At 33.9% G+C, this 22,022-nt stretch overlaps 1 protein-coding gene across 1 annotated transcript; it reads right to left on the bottom strand.

Moving 5' to 3' along the window:
- Positions 1-13,874: 13,874 nt before the first annotated feature.
- On the bottom strand, positions 13,875-20,806 carry LOC145556298 (COP9 signalosome complex subunit 5a-like). Its single transcript, XM_081617948.1, has 6 exons — positions 20,279-20,806; positions 17,856-18,137; positions 17,614-17,761; positions 17,352-17,431; positions 14,356-14,433; positions 13,875-14,240 (listed from the first exon to the last, which is right to left on the bottom strand). Exons 1-6 carry the CDS (start codon positions 20,741-20,743, stop codon positions 14,154-14,156), a joined length of 1,140 nt encoding a protein of 379 aa, XP_081474074.1. The 5' UTR covers positions 20,744-20,806; the 3' UTR covers positions 13,875-14,153.
- Positions 20,807-22,022: the final 1,216 nt, after the last annotated feature.

Raw genomic sequence — 22,022 nt, 5'->3', positions numbered from 1 at the left:
TTACAAGATTTTGCCTTTATTTTATCTTATTTTGGACAAAATAGGTTTTTAGATAAATAAAATAAAATAATTTAGTTAAAGTTATTTAGAGGTGGTAAGAGTTAAAAATTCTGAAACTCAAAACCCAAAAAAATTAACCACGATTCATGATTGTACATAGAAATTCAACTTTTCTACAAGAAAAAAAAAAAATTAAAAAAAAGATGCCGATCTTCCTTGCGAAGCCTAATCGAGCGGCAACAAGAAAAATACTCCGTAATGAATAGAATGGGATTTCTAGGGTGGGTGTTTACTAAGGACGGTTAGTTGACAAATTTATATGAACCCCTAATTTTAAGTGGAAGCTACTCTTAATCTTAGACCAATTATATTATTTGCCTAAATGATGGGATAATATTTGCCTACATATGAGTACATGGTTACATAAGTTCGATAAAGCTAAAGCAAGTAATTTTTGGGTAATTCCAAGTTTCTCTTCTTGATAAATAAGAAGCGTTTCTCATAAGGGTAAATTTGGAATTATTAATTGACGGAGTGAACCTAACGTTACCCCCATTTCAACTTACCCCCTTTTGCAATTCACCCCCTTTTGCAATTCACCTCTATCGTGACCAAGTACCCAGAATCTAGTTCCCACCTCCGGCGATAAATCGTCGAAAGCGCGAGCTAGACCAATTAAAGGTGTCGATCAATTAAAAGAACGGCCAACAGTAGGAGTAAGCTTCAATGGAGGAAATTGAGTTTAAAAGGAGTAATTCGAACTCGATGACGGCTTCAATGGAGGAATTCAAGCTCAATGACAGCTTCAATGGAGGACGGTCACCCTTACCCATTGGGGTTGACCATGCCATAAATTTTACCCTTTCTTATTGGGTTTTTCGTTTGATTTTGGCGGCGAAGCCGCCTATGTTTGCCACCGATAATGGTGGTTGTCCTCGGTGTAGACGAAAGAGGAAGATGATGGTGTCGGTGGAGACGAAAGAGGGAGGTGATGGTGGAGGTGCTTGTTGTCGGTGGAGGTGGAGGTGCTTGTGAGGTGAAGACAAAGCTGTAATGGAACGCCGCTAACGTTACAGTCTAACGTCCTCTTCAGTAGTCCACGTGACTTGCTTCAATGGAAGTCACGGTCAACATTTATTCAGCTTTAAAAACCATTTGTTTACAATTCCCTAGGCATTTTTATTACACATTTGCCACTAGAGAAACACTTCTTGTTTATCAAGAAGAGAAACTGGGGCGCCCCCGTAATTTTTGACTAGAGATTCGATCATCAATTCTCTCTCGAGATTTTTTTTTCTTTGAAGAAAAGAGAGAAATACTTTTTTGATTGAGGGTCTTTAGCAAAAGTACATAATTCGAAGTATATTTAATTACAGACATTTGATACATTAATTTATACATTAATTTAGTATAAATTAAACCAAAATTTCAAATTTAACCTTATTATTTAAATAAGCATCCACATTAATCAATCATTTGTATGAGCTAAATAATTTAACCTTTTATTTATTTAGTTTGAAGAAAAACTAACGGGCCTATTCTCATTGACTGAAATGAGCTGAGCTGAACTGAACTTATTAGAGCTGAACTAAACTGAACTGAACTGAACTTATTAGAGTTGAACTGAACTGAACTGAAAATAATCATATGAGAACAGACCCTACCTCTAGTTAGTAATAATTCGTTTTTCAAATAATCAATGTAATACTGTTGGTGTATAGCTAGAGAGCTACAAGGGTGAATAATAATCAATCTCAGGATCACCTGTAATTAACTGAAAAAGCTTTAATCACTAGAGTTATCCCTTATATATGCTCTTAATCTATGTATCAAACCTCATTTTGTCAATTATGATTATATTGCATGTATGAATTTTGATTTGATAAAAATGAAGAACAAACCAATAAGATATAGAGTAGTATAAGTATATTATAATCATATGGATTAGCTTTGCACTTATGTACTCGTCTAATCTAAACACAAACTATTAATTTGGCTTGTTTTTTTTTATATAAAGCTATAATAACTTACGGAGTATAAGTTTAAAAGTTCACCATCTTTTTAATCAATCTAAGCAAGAGAAAAAAAAAAAAAAAAAAAAAAAAAAAAGAGAGTAATTAGACCCTATCCATAGTGGGCTCCGGGTTAGATAGGGTCAATGATATTCCACTTTGACATTGATACGTGTTCAATAGTTGATTCATTGTGTTGAGTACTTTAGAGAAAATCCTTTTCCTCTGTCGTACGATTTTATTTTTAGTTTCTTTTGTGATAAGCCGTACGATTTAGTGCTTCATCTTTTGTCCTCCACACTTTCACCTATAATTCCCACTCATGTTCAAGCCAAACTTCCATTTCAATGGAAGGTACAAAAGCCATACTAATACTCAATCTCACATGATATTTTAGGATTTTGCTCAAAGATTGAGAGTTAATTCCTATGTTCTTTCAAAACTTTTCTTTGGACTTGTTTCTCACTAAAAGAAGTAAAAATAGCACTAAGATAGACCGGTCTTGCAAGAAAAAAAGTGACATGATCTGTTATGTTAAAATTAGTGAAATAATTTTACTTGAGCACGTAATTATGGCACGACCTAGCACAGTTGTATGTGAGCTTGGGCCGTGCATGGGCAATCCTGTTAAAAATAACATAGTATACGACAATCAATGACATATCTTGTAGTATGAGATAAACTCACCTTATGTTGTGATAGAGAATATCCATAGAATATTCTCATCCTAGGTTTAGGATATATTTTGTATAAGATTATCTTTGATATCTGTACATATCTTATAGTTACCTAATATGATTAGGTTTCTCATTGTAACCCTATAAATATTGATCAATGGAAATCACTCTATCAAGGAGTTTTACATTATCTGACATGTTGATTTTGTTTTTTCTTTATTTAAAGTGTCTAGTTACATTTTACTTTGTATAATGAAATAACCAAAATGTCCTTAACTCCTTGGTATGAAGTAATAATAAAATAAAATAAAAATTGAACATAAGATGGTCTCATCAAAGATGTACTCTTGTAATCGTATGATAAAAGGGAGTACTCTATGCGCATGCTTAGCTTCTTAGTGCTTAACCCAAGCCAGTGCATTATTTGGACTCGGATTAATGACATTTTGTTTGTTCATGAGCCACTCCTTTTCCAAGAGAAGTCACTAGAGCAAGTTAGCATGAACCATGTGTCCATATTTTTCAATTGAAGGAGAAAACCCTAATGTTTTCACTTTACCTACCTAACGTATTCCACATCTCAACTAATATGGCTCTGAAAAGATTGTATTTTTTCTTATACAAAATTTAGAAAAGTTCATCACCTTTCTTACATGTTTATTGATATGTTTTGATGATTTGATCAGATATATCATGAAAAATAAGTTCAAATAAGTTTTTAAATGGCTTAACAAGAGCCGCTTAATCTGTATTTATAACTACATATATGAATTATAAGTTCTAACAAAAAACTCTAATAAGTTCTAACAAAAAGCTCTAATATTTTCATATAAGGTTTTGTTCATTTTATCCAATAGATATGTTCATTACTTATTAGATTTTATCAGAAACTAACTTTTTATATGAATGAAATTAATCAATTATCTCTCCACGTAAACTCAAAGGGATTAATCTCAGCTACGTATAGAAAATTAAAGCTCAATTAAGTGTAGATAATTATATTAGATAAATAAATAAATAAAATGCACCCAATAAGTTTTTAGATTGACACAATTTACTTATAAAATGACCAATTAGGAAAGTTAAAATTATTTTGGTGTTTGGATTCACACAAATGAGTTCATGGAGTAACAATGAATTTAATAACTCATTTGATAGACTATATAATATTAACAAAAATGTTCATGAATTTATTTACTTGTGAATGTATGTCGATAGTACAATTTGCTTTTAAAATAGGAAAAATGGAATTTAAAAATCCAACATTTGCGCGGTCTAATAATAAAAATCCAACATTCCATTAATCTCAAAAAAATCCAACCTTTGCGCCCCACCTTCTTTGACAGATCTATTTGACCTTTAACTTGTTAAACCGGTTAAAACGTTTTTTTTTTTTTTTTTAATTTTGTTTATTTCCTTCTCACCCCCCTTGTTTCTCTCTCTCCTCTCTACACCACCACCACTTCTGCCACCACTTACCCCACCCTACCCAAACCCTCTTCCACCTCTCTACACCACCTCTTCCATCACTTAACCCTCATCCTCCAGCCACGAAACTCGGCTAAACCACCCCGACCACCCCAGAACCCCAACCACGAAACTCGGCTAAAAGGCTAACTTGGGTCGGGTTTAGGGTGGGGAGGGGTGGAAACGGGTTGTCGGTTTGTGGTCGGCGGGCGGTGGGGAGGTTCGGGGAAGGGTCAGGCTGGTTTGGGAGGGTCGAATAGGGTGTTTGGTGTGGTGATTAGGGTTTAGATCGTAGGGGGTTTTGGTGGTTGGGGAGGTTGCGGCAAGGGGGGGGTTGGGGGGAGATCGCCGGAATCCGACGACCCCGATGGTGGGGCTGGTTGGGGTGGGGAGAAGTTGTCGGGGAGTGGGGGAGGTGGCTGGGGGAGGTGGCTGGTGGTGTGTTTTTTTTCTTATGTTTTTTTTTAATTTTTTTGGTTTTTAATGATTAAAAAAACAATCGACCAATTAACGACTGACACGTGGCACATAACTTACAAAAAACGGTCATCAACAGGTAATGGATCTGTTGGAGAAGGTGGGGGGCAAAGGTTGGATTTTTTTGAGATTAATGAAAGGTTGGATTTTTATTGTCAGACTGGCCAAATGTTGGATTTTTAGATTCCATTTTTCCTTTAAACTAATCAAATAAAAATACACCAATATGTAATCAAACTATCAAAGTGATATGGATATTTCGCACAAGATAGTTTGCATACAAAACGATAAAAAATCATGAAAATTCTTTTCTTGATACAAGAATATAGGATTAAATTTTAAGTCAAGCATTGGTCTCTCTCAAGAAACGTATTGGATAGAATAGAATAAGTCCTATAAAATTGCATTGAACAATCGCTCTCTCAAATTTTCTGACATCAAAATCTTTATATTTGTAAACAAAAAATGCTAAAAATAAATAGTTAAATAAATAATGAGTATTTGTTTTATATTTCAAAAAAAAAAAAAAAAAAAAAAAAGAGTATTTGTTTCAGATCGACTTACACCAAATGACTAGGACCACTCTTGCATAAAGATACAAATTATAATGATATATTTCATGGACCATAAAAGTCTCAACTCAATGTTTTGCTAATTTGGAGTTATCGACTTGGAGATTTTGAGTACATAAAGGTGTTGTAGTGCAACAATATCAAATGAAAAAGCTATATTACATGACCCAAATTCAACAACCAAGCACAAACATCCACCGGCCTCCAATGCAATTCAAATTAATGAAGTTTTCCAATTCTTTGAAATGGTGAGAAAACTACACCATTTAGGAAAATTCATTCACGTCATTTTTCATGCTATCAATAAAACTGCGTTACACATGGTCTACTTGGACCAACTCGCTCAACCGATTGACAACCCAACACAAAGCCTTGAATACGATACAACCCAGCTCTGGTGGTTGCTTGTTTTCGGGCTACAAGAATGGTCCATGAACCCGGTCAAACCCGCCCCAACCCAATCAAATACACAACTTTTCCAAAAGAAAACCTAACCTACTTCAGAATTCTACAACGAACCAAGCTACCTAACCTGCTCAACTTACAACACATTTTTTTTTTTTGAAACAAACCCACAACTCATTTAGCCAAAGCTAGATTTGACCTAGCCAACTTGTGCACAATTCAACCTAACCCGTAAACAAAACTAGGATGGTTCCACTCAATGTTAAAGGACCAACTCAACTAAAAACTTTAGTTGATAATTGAGGTATAGGAATATGTTTTATACTCTATCATGCCCTTCACACGAAAGTGTCGGTGGATGAGATTTGAACGTATGACTTTTGTGCCACGTTAGCTCTGATACCATATTAAAGGATCAACTCAATCAAAAATTTAAACGGATAGGGACTCAGGAAAATGTTTTATACTCTATCACCCACATTGCCTCTAACCAGTCCAACCTATCTAGGACTGCCCGCGCTTTTTACATTTAGTTGAAGGAGTAATGCCGTGCCTTTCTAATTCTTTGTCTTTCATTCCCTACCTCTATCCTCTTCTTGTACTAGATACATTGGACAATGTTTTCCTTTTTTTTTTTCATTCGTTTTTAATTAATTACAACACTATTTTCATTCTAGATATTAAATGCAACACTTTTTTTTATTTTATTTATTTGGTAAAAATTCACTATTATATTATTATTTATCTTCCAATAAAAATTATATGTACCCCAAACAACTATATTTCATATTATAAAATTCTCACATAGTCATCCTTAATCTTTAATAGAGTATATAAACCCGATCTTGGACTTATATAAACCAATTTTGGACTTTAACAATAAGCTTAAACTTTTGGTTAACTTGGTCTTTTAGCTAATTACTAACTATACAAAGTATAAGAAATAATTGGTAAATAACTAATTAACTAGTAACTATGAAGAACCGATAAAAAAGAAAACCAATTAATATAAGTTTTAATTTTTAAATATTACTTTTATACTATAAATAGGTTTTAGTAAGTAAAAGTTTAGAAAATAATTCATGTTTTTAGAAAATAATTGAACTGAACAAGGCCTTAAATCAATTGGCCCATTTATCTATTTCTTATATTTTCTTATATCATTATAGGAAATCATTATTTTTTAAAAATAATAAATTAAAAATTCACCAAAATAGATATAGTAGCCAAGTAATTTGTAATAGTATGTTGTAACTGGAAGTTTGTTTTGGGGAGCTAATTACACTGTAGTATTGCACCTACATATAACCTGGATGTTGGTGCAGTGATATGTAGGTGCAGTGATGATTGAGACTACACTTAGAAAAGAGGACCTGTGTTCGATCCCCCACAACAACAATCAGGAGGGGACTGAAACCTAACTGCCCCTTGATCCTCGAATTCGGATTAGCCCCAAAAGGTGAAACGGGTGGAACACCAAAAAAACTGCCCCTACATATAACTAATAAGTCATTTCTAATGGTAAAAATTATTTTCCTTTAATTTAGAACAATAACATTGCACTGCATATTTAAACATTGGACTTTTTAGTTATAAGCAAATAATAGAAGGTCACAAACTCCGGAGGAGCATAAAGTAAGAGTATGTGATAATTATGCAAGGAGAAAATAAACATATATAGATGCCAGAAAGATAATGAATAGCACAAGTGCATGTGTATTTAACCTCCAATTTGTTATGAGCCAGTGCTTTTGCTATTGCCCTATGATTGTCCTTTGGAAAAGGAGATTCCTAGGAACAATAGTCCCTTAATCCTATCGTACTGTTTCCAGTTATCGGATTGACTAAACAAGTACTTTCTTGGGAGCTGATACACATAGACTTAGTCTATGTGTATCCCACATAGACAACCAATAATATTGCAACACATTAGCTTGCTAAAAAATTGATAAAAAGAAAGTTGAGCGGGAAAATTAAGCTGTAAAAGTTTGTGTTCTGAGTGTTCCGCCTAAGGAGAGAGGAGCGCTAAAAGTGATGAACTTATCCTGTCATTTTCATTAAAATAAAAAAAAAAATATTACTGCTTCTATGAAGGTAGTTAATTTAAGTAGTTTTAGGAACCATTGTATGGCAATGACAAACAACGGTGAAGAAAGTCATTGATTTGAAGCTGAAGAGTTTCATTTGGTAGATGACATTCGAAACCATTTTTTGGCGACATCGAAACCAATTCACCAACAATCACATACCCACTCTTTCTTCTCAAATGTTTTCAACTACTATAGTAACAGAGAACTCATCTTCTAAAAGATCTACGATAACTAACTTATCTAAATTCACAAACTCTTTTCAAGTTGAAAATCAAATATTATACAATCACGGCTAAGAATTTTAGGAACATAATTGACCAACAAATATCATAACAATTTGTGATATTTATGTCCATAAACAACCACAACTAAGAATTTTATATGAATTTTATTTATAAAACATTCTTTTTTATACTAATATAATACAAATAATACTAAAACAATTAGTTTTGATACTAAAATAATACAAATGATGAATTACAAAATATTTTCAAAACAATTTCAAACTATAACAACACATTTGGTCTCTGTCGCTCTCTCACACGTGCCTTTTATTTCACCCACCATTGTTTCAGACCATCTTATGGACTACATCACTCTCTGATTTCGCCGACCACCGTTCATACTCTAAACCATTCTCTCTCATTACATTGATCATCGACCCTTTATTTCCTCTCAACCACCTTACCCACCTTAAAGCCGTCACCTTCGTCGACCCTCGCCTTAAAGCAACAGTCATCCTCCATAGTTTCTTCTCGCAAATCCTCCAACATTATTCACAGCCAAAAGTACAATTAAATTCAAATTAAGAATTCAAAATTCAAAATTTTTCATTTGCAAAACTTACAGCGAAAATTTCGAAAATATTGAAGTGGGACCAAGTGGGCCAACTGTTCCAACCAATAAAAACCCTTGTCTATGTGGGGTACACATAGACTATGTCTATGTGTACCCTTTTCGTACTTTCTTTGTTTCGTATTGATTGCACCAATGAAGTGATGTGAAGAGGGTGTTAGACCGTTATTAGAAGGGTTTTGGGACAAAATGAGAGTTTTGATCACAAATCATAATCTTTAATGAACTTGTTCTCTTCAGCTTAATTTCAGTTTAGTTCAGTTCAATTCCCAATTCCTTTCTCGCATAAATAATTCAGTTTAACACAGTTCAATTCAGTTCAGTTCAGCTTATTTTAGTAAATCAGAAAAGGCCCAAAGTGTTTGACTGAGAGAAAACTGAGATACATCCTAAGCTCAATAAACTTATTTTGAAAAGCTATTAATAAGCTTTTTAATTTCTTTTTCAAAAAAAAAAAATAATAATAATTTGGTGTGACATGTTAGTATTGGTTGAAGAAAAATGATTATTTAATTCTAAATTGGTCAAATCTATATTAGTTAATTTGTAATATGAACTGTTAATTTACATCGATTACTCTTATGTATTGTTTTCCATGAACCAAATTAAATTTTCTAAAATCTATCAAAGCGACCTAAATAGGTCGTTACATACTTGGGCAAAGTAATTAATTTTCATTTAATTATTATGGAGACCAATATTTTAAAGTTCAAATTCAGTTGATGGACTATACACTTTTATATATGTCACAATTCACAAACAACAATAGTGTAAAGGTGGATTAATCTCAAGTTACAAACTTACAAATAACAATACCAGTATATAACTCATAAAACTATAGATAGTTACACTAAAATTATTTTTACTAATGTAACATTTTAGTATAGTCATTGTGAATTATGTAATGCTCCTGAGTTCTTCTCCACTTTAATGTATTATGTATGTACGGGATAGTGCTGACACCGTTAATAATTAGCCACTAAAATACATTAGCCACTAAAATACGTTATGATGCTATCATCTATTGATTAGCATATCAGCTTAACGTCCATAACGACCTTTTTCTCGTCCACATGGCCTGAAAAGCTGCTTCAGGCCACGTAGGCACCTGCTGACTACAAGGTCAGTTTGCCACCTATGCTGATAGGTGGCACCAACTTGGTTATCTTCCTATAAATACCCATGCATACTTTCATTATTAAGGTACAATCTTTATCTCTCTCTCTAGAAATACTTTCTTACTATTTCATTTATCCTTCTAATCAGATTACTAAGTTTAGCATCGGAGCGGTTATCCCCGGATAATCCCCGGGTTAGCTAATTTGTGCTGACTGTGTAGGTGGCTAATTGAACGGTAAACCTTTACCAACCCTAAAGGACTTACCGTACCGGAGCTTGCCCGAAACAATGTATGATGCAATTTGGGAAAAATTATTTATATTGGTGCAAAATTAAAGGAATTGTCACGGGACTCAATGAGTCGAGAAGGCTGAAATTGCATGAGAGAGCATGCATGCATGTGATGCATGAAAGGTGGTAATAAAAAAAACATGTGCCTAAATTTGGCATTACGATTGGCCGATAACGACCGATCCTAATATCATCACATGTAGGGAATTTTTAAACCTATGTCCTAAACATTGTTTATGCAAACAATCCACAATTTTGCTCTTTAATGTTTTATTCAGTTATTGATCGATATAATATATACGTATAGCATAAGAAATTTTATAAAATATATATAAAGTAAAAGAGAATGTAAATTTTTATAAATTGTTTAATGAAGTTGGATACAAAGTATTTGTAAGAGGGGTAAAATGATTAAGAAAGTATGCCTTAAAGTTAGAAAGAACACAAAACAATGACAAATAAAATATAAGAGTGAGTCGAGAAAAGAAAAAAAAAAAAAAAAAAGTACACTATGGTCTTACATACTTAACCATGCATCATACTTGGTAGATAATAAATGATTATTTGTTCCAAGTGTGTGATGTATGTTTTATAATTTTAGGATTTTAGATGTGTTTTAGACTGTTTTTTTCCTCAGAAATAGAAATACTACGTAATTGGAACTTATATGTTGTAATTTTGTGTTATGCTAACAAGTGATTGGGTTGGACTAGACTCAATTAACCATGCATGCTTTTTTAAGGTAGAGAACAAATTCTTAATATATAGCATAAAACACATTAACATTTCAAATAATAAAATGTATATTGCTTGGGTTATGAGAGGTCTTTTAAACAAACCAAAAACTATATACATGATGAATCAAGCTAAGTGACTTACATTATAAACCAATTAAACACCACTCAAGCCAAACTCATGCAATGCAAACAACCCATTTAAAACTTGTCCTAATTATTAAGAGAAACGGTTGCGTAAAATTGTCTCATCATTCATCATAAGACTACTTGTATTGTATAAGTCACTGCAAGCATAATGATTGTAAGACGATCTTATTTTAAAATTTGTATTGACTTGAATCCCTACCCCATCCTCTTTCTTTCCCTTTTTCATAAAAGACCTCTATATAAACTACTTTTTAAAAGAATAGAAACTCGATAAAATTGAACCTAACCTAAAATTATAGAACCTAACCTAAAATTATAGATCCTAAAATTGCTTTAATATATATATTCATTATTCAGCGTTTATAATGAGTAAAGTTTGAAACTTTCTTTATGTAAGCTTTATTATCTCCGGTTCAAATATACTTCTAACAAAAATCGATATGTAAAAAATTGCATCAACTTTATTTATTAATTTTTTTTTTTTGGGAATTCATAGTATAGCATTATTATTGGTCAGGAGAAATTATTACTCTGTCTAACTTTTAAGCAACACCTAAAAAACAAGGCACACTAAAATTTGGTCATAACATCATGCAACGAACCTATGTGCTATGCTATGCACCTTGCATTTCTCTTATTAAAAGGTTGACACCCTTCTAAACATGCTTCTCTATCCATCTTATGCCAAATTCATCAAATCATTTATTTTATTTTGTTCTAAGAAATTTAAGCATCAATTTACTCTTTGATTTAATTATCTTTTAATTTAATTATTTATAGTGTTTATTAATAATCAGAGCCAAATATTAGGAGAATCTAATCCAAGAAATAGTGGAGGTCGGTAAAGGCCATGTGAAGATGTTGAAAAAGCTTAGGATATTGTAGAGAGCATCCAATTTGAACCTAAATACTAAAGAGAAATTAAAGAATCCAATCCCATTTCTCAAATGATAGATAGAGATGATAAAAAGTCATGAGAATGTATGATTGCTTGTAACACCCCTATTTTCCAACCCACCAATATGGAGGAAGACAAGGCAAGGCAAGGAATGAAAGATGGAAGGGAGTAATCTAGTCAAAAGATAACAGAATTGATATTGTCCTCTTTTTAAAAAATAATGCAAATATATAATCAGCCATTATTTTACTTAAATTGACAAAATTGTATTATTAATGGTTTAATTTAGATTTAAATTATGATAATCAAATTCGAATAGTATAACTGTATTCCCTTTTAGAAGGAAAAAAAGAAACTTTCAACGTTACTCATTTTAACATGCTGATTGTGAGATTTTCATAGATTTATCATGATACAATAAGATTTGATGATGAAGTCTTCATTATATTATCTTCTAATTGAAAAGTTGTAAAGTTTGGTTCTCATCTTGATTTAGAAAATGTTAGGGAGAGCTATAAATAATCCAATATAATCTCTAAAGATATTAATACTCCCCCCCCCCCCCCCCCCTCCCCCTCTCTCCCGCTCTTGGTTTAGAGAGAATGCGGAGGGAAATGATAAACACAAGATGTATTAGTCACAATTCTCAAATACTACCTCTAATACTTTAACCAACTAAGATAAGTGACATCCACTAATTGATACTCTGTTATGCGGAATAGCCTTAACCACCAACGACGGCTTGCATTGTCCTTCAAATTTGATGAGTATATATGAGCTTTTCAATAAGTTACTAAGTATTTATATTGGGTGCTACCTCCCTTGGTCCCTTCCATTTGAGGTAGTCTCTAATTTTGTGGTTCCTGTCCTCTTCAACTATTCAATTCTTCACTGAGAGAAGTAAGGCAAGTTATGTGGCCTTCATTTTCCTTTCAAGTCATTCATGCCCCACCACTAACTCCTTTTCAAATTCCACACTATTTGATTTTTGTATAGTGAATTTCAAATCAATGGCTCTTCCTAGGCAAAACACTCTACTTGCTCTTTTAGACCTTCAAGAGCTGTTGATTACCAATACCAAATTTAGCTACTCTTTTTTTACAAGATGTTCATGTCTCATTGGATTTCAGAAACTTTTTTCCCATACTAAAAAATCAATTAAACAAGTTTAGGGAATTTTTTAGTAGTAGATAATTTATCTTATGTCATATCACTACTTTATTATACCAAGCAATGCAACAACGATTTTTTTATTTTAGTGTTTAGAGAGCCATAAGGGTGAATGATGAGAATCAATCTCGGAAGAAACTAGGAGGAAAACTTTAACTAACTGAGCTTACTTTCAATGCCCAATAAAACTACAGATGTATATAAACTATGTTGGCATAATCCAATTATCCACGTACTATTTATTAGTGTTATTGTCTTCTAATACTAAAGTAGTTATTATCATAGACTTTTATCCCTCGATAAAGGATGGAAGCCATTATCTATGCTTCATGGGTCCATTAGATGGATTGTCAATGAGATTATTATTTGGAGTGAAGAATTATTGATTGAACCAATACGCGAAACATACATGCCAAAATCCCAACTCCTAAAGTTTTACACTGTATACGTATTTTCTAAGGTAATAGAAGTATAAAACCTTTTTCTTCTTACCGGTTGATCTAGGACTTTGTTTACCCAAGGCATATTTTAAGAAATACCCTTTGGTACACCTAACTTAACTTAAGGTGTACCCGAGTACAAAATAGATTCTATACCATGGGAGGATAAGAGGTGGTGTTTAAATTTTAATATGGTCCAATTTCAATTTCATAATTGAGATTCTCTATGTAGGGGAATCATGAAACCTTTTAGCAAAATGGGAATCAACTTGCCAATTTTGTGGTAAACTTCTTACCGCAAAAGTGATGAAGAGGATTTTAAAAGCAAAAGGCCAAAACAATGGAATAAGCCCTTTTCCTCTAACCCATATTCTCAGCCTCAATCAAAGGGCCCATAACAAGCTCTTTAGTCACCTTTAACAATATGCCTTGATATCCCAAATCAATGGGGAAATCTGAGGAAATATATAGTCTACCATTGTAGCTTTTGTAACAGAGTATGGATAAAACAGGCTGATGGAAGAACACAAAGACACGGCGAACCTTATATCAGTCAGCAAAACTGTGAACAAGCAAGCATTTAAGGTTCATAACAGATTTCAAGTAATATCACACATGGTATGATTTTAAGCATTTAATCCTATAATTAATGACTATAAGATCCGCAGTCAGTTATATGAATCCTAAAGTTTGTATGAGTGCTCAAAAATCAACAAGGGATTTACATCTAAAATGTTCAAAAGAAAACCCTCAGGCTTAAAAAACTCCAGGATCTTGCATGGGATGCATACCGTACTCATGCCTCCACCATTGGTTCGGGCTCTGATGACTCTGCCTGGGACCGATCTGGCCGGACAGAATTGAAAAGTATATCTTTAATGACCTGTGAGAGGGAAACAAGAGCCATAAAGTGATAGGTGAGTGAAAACAGATTTAAAACATTGGCCATCACATGACTAGAGTACACTAGTGCATAACAAACAAAATTAGCCATATACCTGCGACATCAGACCATGAACTTGTTCAACCGTTATCTTTGTACTGTCACGAGTAATCTTGGCAAGTGCTGGCTCTTCCTGCAATTGATGTAAGTCAAAATCCAAAATAAGTAATTCAGATCATATCTGATGGAAAAAGTAAGTAATGTTGGCCATAATTGCAGACATCCTAGTATATAGGCTAAAGATTGCACCAGTACAAAGAAAGAACTTTATTCTGGAGATAACTAGATCATCCCATTGAAGTTGGAGCATCTTTTAATGATAACTAGACCATCCCATTAAAGTTAGAGAATAAAAACTTTCTCATCGTTTGGAGATAACTAGATCATCCCATTGAAGTCAGAGAAACTAATATTAGAGAGCCCATAACTGACAAATTTCAAGCTCTACTTGACATTGCAAGAATGGCATTCAGTGAGATACATATAGAGCTCCACATACTTCCAAACAAAGGGTACATATTAGCAGAATTGAAGATTCAAGATTAAAATACTACATAAAATCCAAGAAATTAACATAGATTGACTACTAGACTTCAGGTTGGTAAAACATTAAAGTGACCCAATGATGTAACATAAGGATGTATTTTTGCAGCTCTTAATAGAGGGGGGATGCATGTGAGTATTCTAGTGTTTGTCATCAGGCTGATCAAATAAAAGTGCCTACAGCTTTTATATTCTGCTGGAGCATAAAGCAAAAGACATGCATCAGGATTCAGGAGTAGCTGGTTATTATAGACTCGATGCAAATCTGCTTTTCCAAAGAGAGAACTGGAAAAAGAAAGAGGGAAACATAAATGATCAAGGCAGTTTCTTTAAAAGGTGAAAGAAACCTACACACACCACACAATTTCTGGTAAGAATTCAAAAACTTTATGCCAGAATCAGGTAGTTGAGTGAAAAATGATTAGAACATCTAGAGGAAAAATGCCAAAGAGAGATAGAAAGAATTAGGTATCCACAAGCAATTCTCTTACCCTAAGCTTACAAGAAGACCAATGTGAAGCTTCTCATGAATATCTATAACAACCTTTATATTCTCAGTTAGCCCATCTCATTCAAAGATCTAAGCCTTTAGGTAATCAAACCACCAAACCTACAGGTTATAAGACCAACCTTAGAAAAATCTTGCTAAGCAAAAATGCAGTTGATGGACAAAAGACTTGATTGTGTTAAAATCAAGACTTCAGTATTCCGATTCACTTCAAGTCCATCCTTATTTCCTATGTAAATCCTCAAGTCACGTCATAAACCATTGAACGTAACATAAATTAATAGTCTTGTACCCAAAACTTCGTTTCACACATTAAGATTCCAAGTTTACCATCTGAAAATCCAAGACCTCATTCCCAAACTTATTACTCGGAACCTTCACTTCACCTCAAATACCATGCTGGATCAGTGGATCCTCAACGCCCCAACATCGATATGGACACTTAACACTTCATTCTGTAGACAACAATGGATTTTTATATCCACAAAATTGCTAGGTCTAGCACTTAGGCAGGTATACAGTCATACCTTTGCCATCAAATTTTGAACGAATTCATACAATTAACAGTTCACTGGCCTTTTTTTTTTTTTTTTTGGAAAAGTTCAAGACAGCACAGACCATCAACTCCATCAGCTTAATTACTTGGAACAATTCTATCAAGTGTGATGACAAATGTATTGTCAAGGAAAAAAAAAAGATAACAAAAACAAGCATGACCTTATATTTCTGAATTTGTTCATTAACCATCAGTACATTTCATGAAATAAGGGGACAAAGTAAGACATTGTGTAACCATACATTTATGCAAGAGTTAGTTTAACCAAGCAGGCAGCAAGTCATGATGACCTCCGTTGAGCGTCAAGATATAGAAATGGTAGGGAGCAATGATGGAAAAAGTACATCAACTATATTAAATTCCAGAAAATCCAGTTCAAACCTAGACATTCTAAGCTTCATGATCTTTAGCTACAATATAGCAAGTTTTAATTGGTTATTAAAAAAAAATAAGTGATTAGCTAACTAATAATCATGTTTATACAAGTATACCATGCTAGTTGTATCTTAATTAAAATTTTAACTAGCCTTCTGGCCCGTGCAATGCACGGCTTGTTCATAGAAAATTGCATTATTTTAAACCTAAACAAACCACGGAGAGTCCACAAATGCAAGAGAAAGAAGCAGAAAGATAGCCATATGGCATTGGTCTTCTGAAGCTAAAGGAAGAAGGGATAAGCATAATTAATCTAGAGAAAACAGCATTCCCTTAATACAACGACGACAACAACAACAACAACAACAACAAAAAAAATAAAAAATAAAAAATAAAAAATAAAAAAAACCTTGACAGTAAATCCAATTTATGTATGTGCTCAAAACTACCGGTAAAACAGATAATAGCAAAAAGGAAAAACCACACTGCTGAAACAGCACATTTTATCCAAAGTACACAAAAACATATTTACTTTCAGTATGTACTATTAACAAATCAGGTATAAGCAAGTTGCAATTTCTCAAGCTTTAAAAAAACAAAAAACTCCATTTCTGCCACAAATTCAATGCACCTTAAGTATCATTGATTGAGATGACTTGTAAGGCTAAGGGAAAAACTAACATTTACTGCACATTACTTCCAGCAAAAACATAGAAAAGACAAGACTAACTACTTAGAGTTTGATACTATTTTCACAAATCAATAAGTCACTTTTGTGTTGCATATTCTTTAAAAATTGTGAGTTTATGCCCATGTGCAGCATCATATACCTGTTCTTTGATCAATGTGTATTTCTACGACCACTGTAAAAGATGAACGGTCTTAGTAATAATGGACATCTAAGCTAAGACTCAAGAAGACCCACCCCCCCCCCCCCCAACCAATAAAAAGCCTTGAAAGCAGTAAAATAGTTGGAAATTTAAGCAAGTACTACGCATGACTATAGAAACCATAAACCAAGCAATTCAATCAATTCTCCGCAGGAAAAAAATTCACTCCCGCTGCTGACCTCTTTTTTTCTTTGAGAAGTGATTATAGACCCAAATCGTGTATGGCCCATTTGATTCTCAGCCTGCTCCAACTTCTCAGCTGCACAATCAAGAAGTTACTGATTATGAAATGAGAAGCAAGTGGGGTAAAGTTCATATATCAAACTATCAAAGCAAATGGTTAGAGGAAACTACTTATTCAGATGCTCAACGACTTTAATTCTGGCTTTTACTACAAAATTAATGATCAGAACAATAATCAAGGCTAGATAGATAAGTTACCCAGATCTGAAATTTGCCCAGCAACATAGTCTCCATTTCCCAGCAATGGAGATGAGGAAAGAGTATTCACCCAATATTTGTTCCACAGAAGATCCAACAGATGGCAATCAAGTGAAGACTTAAAATATGTGATGTCCAGTGAGTAGTACTGCCAAGTAGGAAAAACACAAAATGAGGAAGAAGAAATCAAGCACCAAATTATATCAAAAGTTGCAGCAAAGCAACAGAGGCTTGTAAAAGACCTGTCTACAATGTACTCCAAAGTCTTCAATCTTGTTTAATGGAATTGTCTGATACTCTGAGATAGGGTCATCTGGTGGCTTATATCCTTCTGGATATGTCCTGAAAGCACCAATTTCAACTTTTCCAGCAGAAACAGTCCTAGTTGGATCAATAACAACAGCCAGAAAGGGCTCCTGGAATTGTTGGTTGAGCATTTGTGTTGAAACATCAATACCCGAAAGCCAGCAACCATAACCAGGATGAGAGTGGTACCAACCAACCACATTTTCCAGACGTCCTGCCTAAACAACCAATGTTTGCATGAGCATCACTGAATATGCAGCAGCACCAGAAATAATAATGGCATGAAACTTTAGGGTCCCGACAAAGAAAAGTGTTCATTGTTGTTTTGAGTTTTGACCAAGAATATGCTTAATTAAATGATTTCGTGTGAAATAGAAATAAATAGATTAACAAATAATAATAACATTTATATATAAAAGAAGAGCAAGCCATCCAAAATTTACAAGAATAAGGCATATAAAAGAATAGCAACCACCCATTAATATAAGAAACTAGGAGGACAGAGGTGCAAAAATTTTAAAGCTTGTGTTGCACAAAGAAATCACATAGAATGAACATCACTTAATTTGATGATAATTAGACCATATTCTTTTCAACTTTTTATGTAAAAACTAACCGTATTTGAAATTATTTGATCTTTTGTTGTCTGGAAAAAAACCTTACATTGAATTTTTCTTCTTTGTGTGTGTGAGATTGCATGGTAAAAACTTATTTTGTCTATAATTATGTGAACTTATTTTGACTGAAATAATTTTGTCAGAATTTCTTTAGAGCTTTTGTCTGAACTAATTTGAACTTATATTGTATGAATTACAGTGAGACAGTGAGTCAAAATAAGATTAGCAGAATGGGGACTTATTAAAGAAATTGTGTAGTTTCTAGAAAATTCAATTCTAAGCACCTAAGAGAAAACAATTACTGTAGTTAGTCAGGAGAAAATAAGTTAACTCAATGCAAATGCACATCAGTAGTGCAACAATAAGTAAAATGAACCAAATTAAGAAAACAGAAGTTGTTCCTTCAACAACAACAAAAATAAAAAATATCATCCAATCTCAAAATGCTATCATCAATGTCATGCCAAATCTAATTCTCATTCAACACCACATCACAACATTTACTGATTACTATGGCCACTCTTCAGCATCCTTCTCACACAGCTGCCAAAATACTCCTCTCCCTTCTACTGTCCCCCTAATTCCTTATTCAAAAGAAATATTTCGATAAGAATTCGCTAAAAGCCTAGAAAGCGGCTAGTGCACTAACTAAGTGAAACAAATGTGTCTACTCTTTTGAGGTGAACCAGAGTAATACTTCTCCCCTTCAAACCAATATGAGTTTTGTTCACACAGACAAAACCGTAACCCGTTAATCGCATAAGAATTGCAACCAAATAGACAACAAATCACTAAAAAATCTTACTACATCATGATACAGAAATCCACCAAAACCTTCAAATTACCCCCAAGTATTATAAATTGAAATCAAAAGAAAGAACTCAAGTCCAGAATTCAATGCTATTGCAAAATCAAACATCAGATTCCCCAAACCCCTTATCAATGAGCAAAAAAATACTAGAGTTCTATCAACTCTTAAATTAATTCCACAACAAAAACACAGAAATTCCCTTAAAACAAAAACATCACATCATTTACTATGACTACTCTTCATCATCATCCTTCTCACAGCTGCCAATATACTCTTCTCCCTTCTACCATCCCCCTACTTTCGCATTCAAAAGAAATATCAACGTACTTCGATAAAATTCACTAAAAGGCTAAAAGCCTTAAAAACAGGTAGTGTACCACATAAGTGCAAAATAAGTGTCAACTCTTTCAAGGTGAACCACAGTAATCCTTCTCCCCTTCAAACCAATTCATCACATGAATTACATTCACACAGAGACAAAACCGTAACCCGTTATTCGCATACAAATTGCAACCGAATAGACAACAAATCACTCAAAACTTCATACAACTTCATTAACAGAAAACCTCAAAAACCTTCAAAATATCCTCAAGTATCATAGAATTGATATCAAAAGAAAGAACTACAATCTAGGGCTCAATGCTTTCGCAAAATCAAACATCAAATTAGGGTTTTTTTTACCCAGTCCCCAAAACCCCTGATCAATGAACAACCAAAAAAACTAGGGTTCTATCAACACCAAGATTAATTTCACAAGGAACACACAGAAAATTTCACCCTTCATCAAATAAAAAAAAACCCAGAAAAAGGAAATTCAAAGCAAAATAAATAATGATCAAACCCTTCTTCCCTAAAAATCAATAAACCCTAAAAACAACCGCATCTAAATTAACTCTTCCTTCCAATTGAAATCAAAATTAGGGTAAAATACCTGCTTATTAGTCTGAGAATACTCAACCATATACTCATAAGCATCAGCTTGAGCATTAACCCTAGTTTCAGTACCTTCAACAGGCAAAGCAAAAGCATCCAAAACAATAATCGCATCACCATCAGTTTTCCCCTGCATCAACCCCATAACTTCAATCGTACCCCCAGAACGAGCATGAACCACCATCTTCAACAACGCAAGAGCCGAGATCTTAACCCGTTTAAAGTAATGCGGGTCATTAACCCATGGTTTTTCTTGCTGGAATTTGGTTTGTGCTGCTTCGTCGTAGAAGAAAATGGCGTCGGAAGCGTCGGAAGTTGCGGCGGTGGAAGATGAAGAAGATGGGGTTGGTTCTGTTGGGATTGTTGTTGGGGTTATAGTGGTGGGGTCGGTTGGTTCGAGGGTTTGGATGTTGTTCTCTAATTCCCACCTTTGTTTCGCCATTGCAATGGAGTTTGGGTCCATTGTTGAGGAGAAAGAGAGAGAAGACGAAGAAGAAGGAAGAGGTGAAGAGAGTAATAGGAAGTAGTACAATAATGGGTTTAAACCTTTTAACCTTTTGGTTTATTCAATTTGAAATGGAGTGACGGTAGATTTTGGGCTAGGACCATAAGCGATTTCCTTCAAAAAAAAAAAAAAAAAAAAAGCTTGGGGGCGTTTGGTTCACATAATTAAGGTATAAGATCATATTTTAATGGTAAAACTTAAGTTTGAGTATTGAAATACAAAATGAGTTATTTTTTACCTTTAATGGTGATACCATACCCACTTCTCAAATTAATAACTCATATGAAGTCTAAATTCTCAATGGTGAGACTTTCTAAAATATACTAGCGCTAAAGTCAAAATGCTGGCGCTAACTTCTGTTCGCTGACGCTAATTCCTACATGCCTCAGCAGCTTTTTGTGCTCGATAAAATTTTCCAGTTTCGCGCAGTGTTATTTCGGTCCTAGTTGTGAAAGATATTCCTCAAATTTCCTACGTGTAAAAATCCTATGTTTTAACTCATTACGGATGGTCTTTCCAATGAGATCTTTTTTATGCATATGACAATAATGTTAATCAAAATTACGCACGTGAAATACTTAGAACTTTTCGAGTCTCATCCACTCATTCTAAATCATTGCCGAAATAAATTTCAGGAATTAAAATAGAAATTCTCCCCAGTGGAGTCGCCAAAAACTGTAGGGAATATTTCAAGCATTACCCCTAGCTTGAACCCCACTGTGATCATACACTAAAGTACGGTGGCGTCCAAAGGGAAAGAAAATAGAGCAAAAGAGCCGCCAACAAGTTTTAGGAACTTGTAAACCGTTCACGAGGTGAAGGTTACACCTAGGGATGGCAATGGGTCGGATCTGGACCGGGTCCAGATGGACCCGGATCCAGATCCGTTTTTCAACCTTGGATCCAGATCCGCCCCGGATCCGTCGGGTCCATAAAATGAGGTCCCAGATCCAGATCCAACGGATCCGGGTCCGAATCCGGGTCCAAAACGGGTCTTGCACGTTTTGCCTACTTTTTTCAAACAAATTTAATAAAAACGCATTTCAACCAAGTTCAATGCTTAAATTAGAGTTATACAACTAAAAATACAATGTAACACACATTATACATATTGTCTTTGAAAAAAAAAAATCCAAACATAAAAAAAAGTACGATGTTACAAATGACCAAACAAAAAAAAAATAACAATGGTGATTCCGATTTGAGCATCCAATATCCATATTCCGAAAGGACTAAT

This window comes from Chenopodium album, chromosome 8 (assembly GCF_948465745.1).
Source record: "Chenopodium album chromosome 8, dcCheAlbu1.1, whole genome shotgun sequence".
NCBI lineage: Eukaryota > Viridiplantae > Streptophyta > Magnoliopsida > Caryophyllales > Amaranthaceae > Chenopodium > Chenopodium album.
The sequence above is the reverse complement of the archived record's forward strand: the minus strand, read 5'-3'. Positions and strand labels throughout refer to the sequence as shown.

Coding starts and splice junctions, on each gene's coding strand:
- LOC145556298 (XM_081617948.1), bottom strand. CDS start 20,743: ATGGACCCAAACTCCATTGCAATGGCGAAACAAAGGTGGGAATTAGAG. Junction 18,138..20,278: donor ATTCTCAGACTAATAAGCAG/GTATTTTACCCT, acceptor TTGGTTGTTTAG/GCAGGACGTCTGGAAAATGT. Junction 17,432..17,613: donor TGGGCAAATTTCAGATCTGG/GTAACTTATCTA, acceptor TTGATTGTGCAG/CTGAGAAGTTGGAGCAGGCT.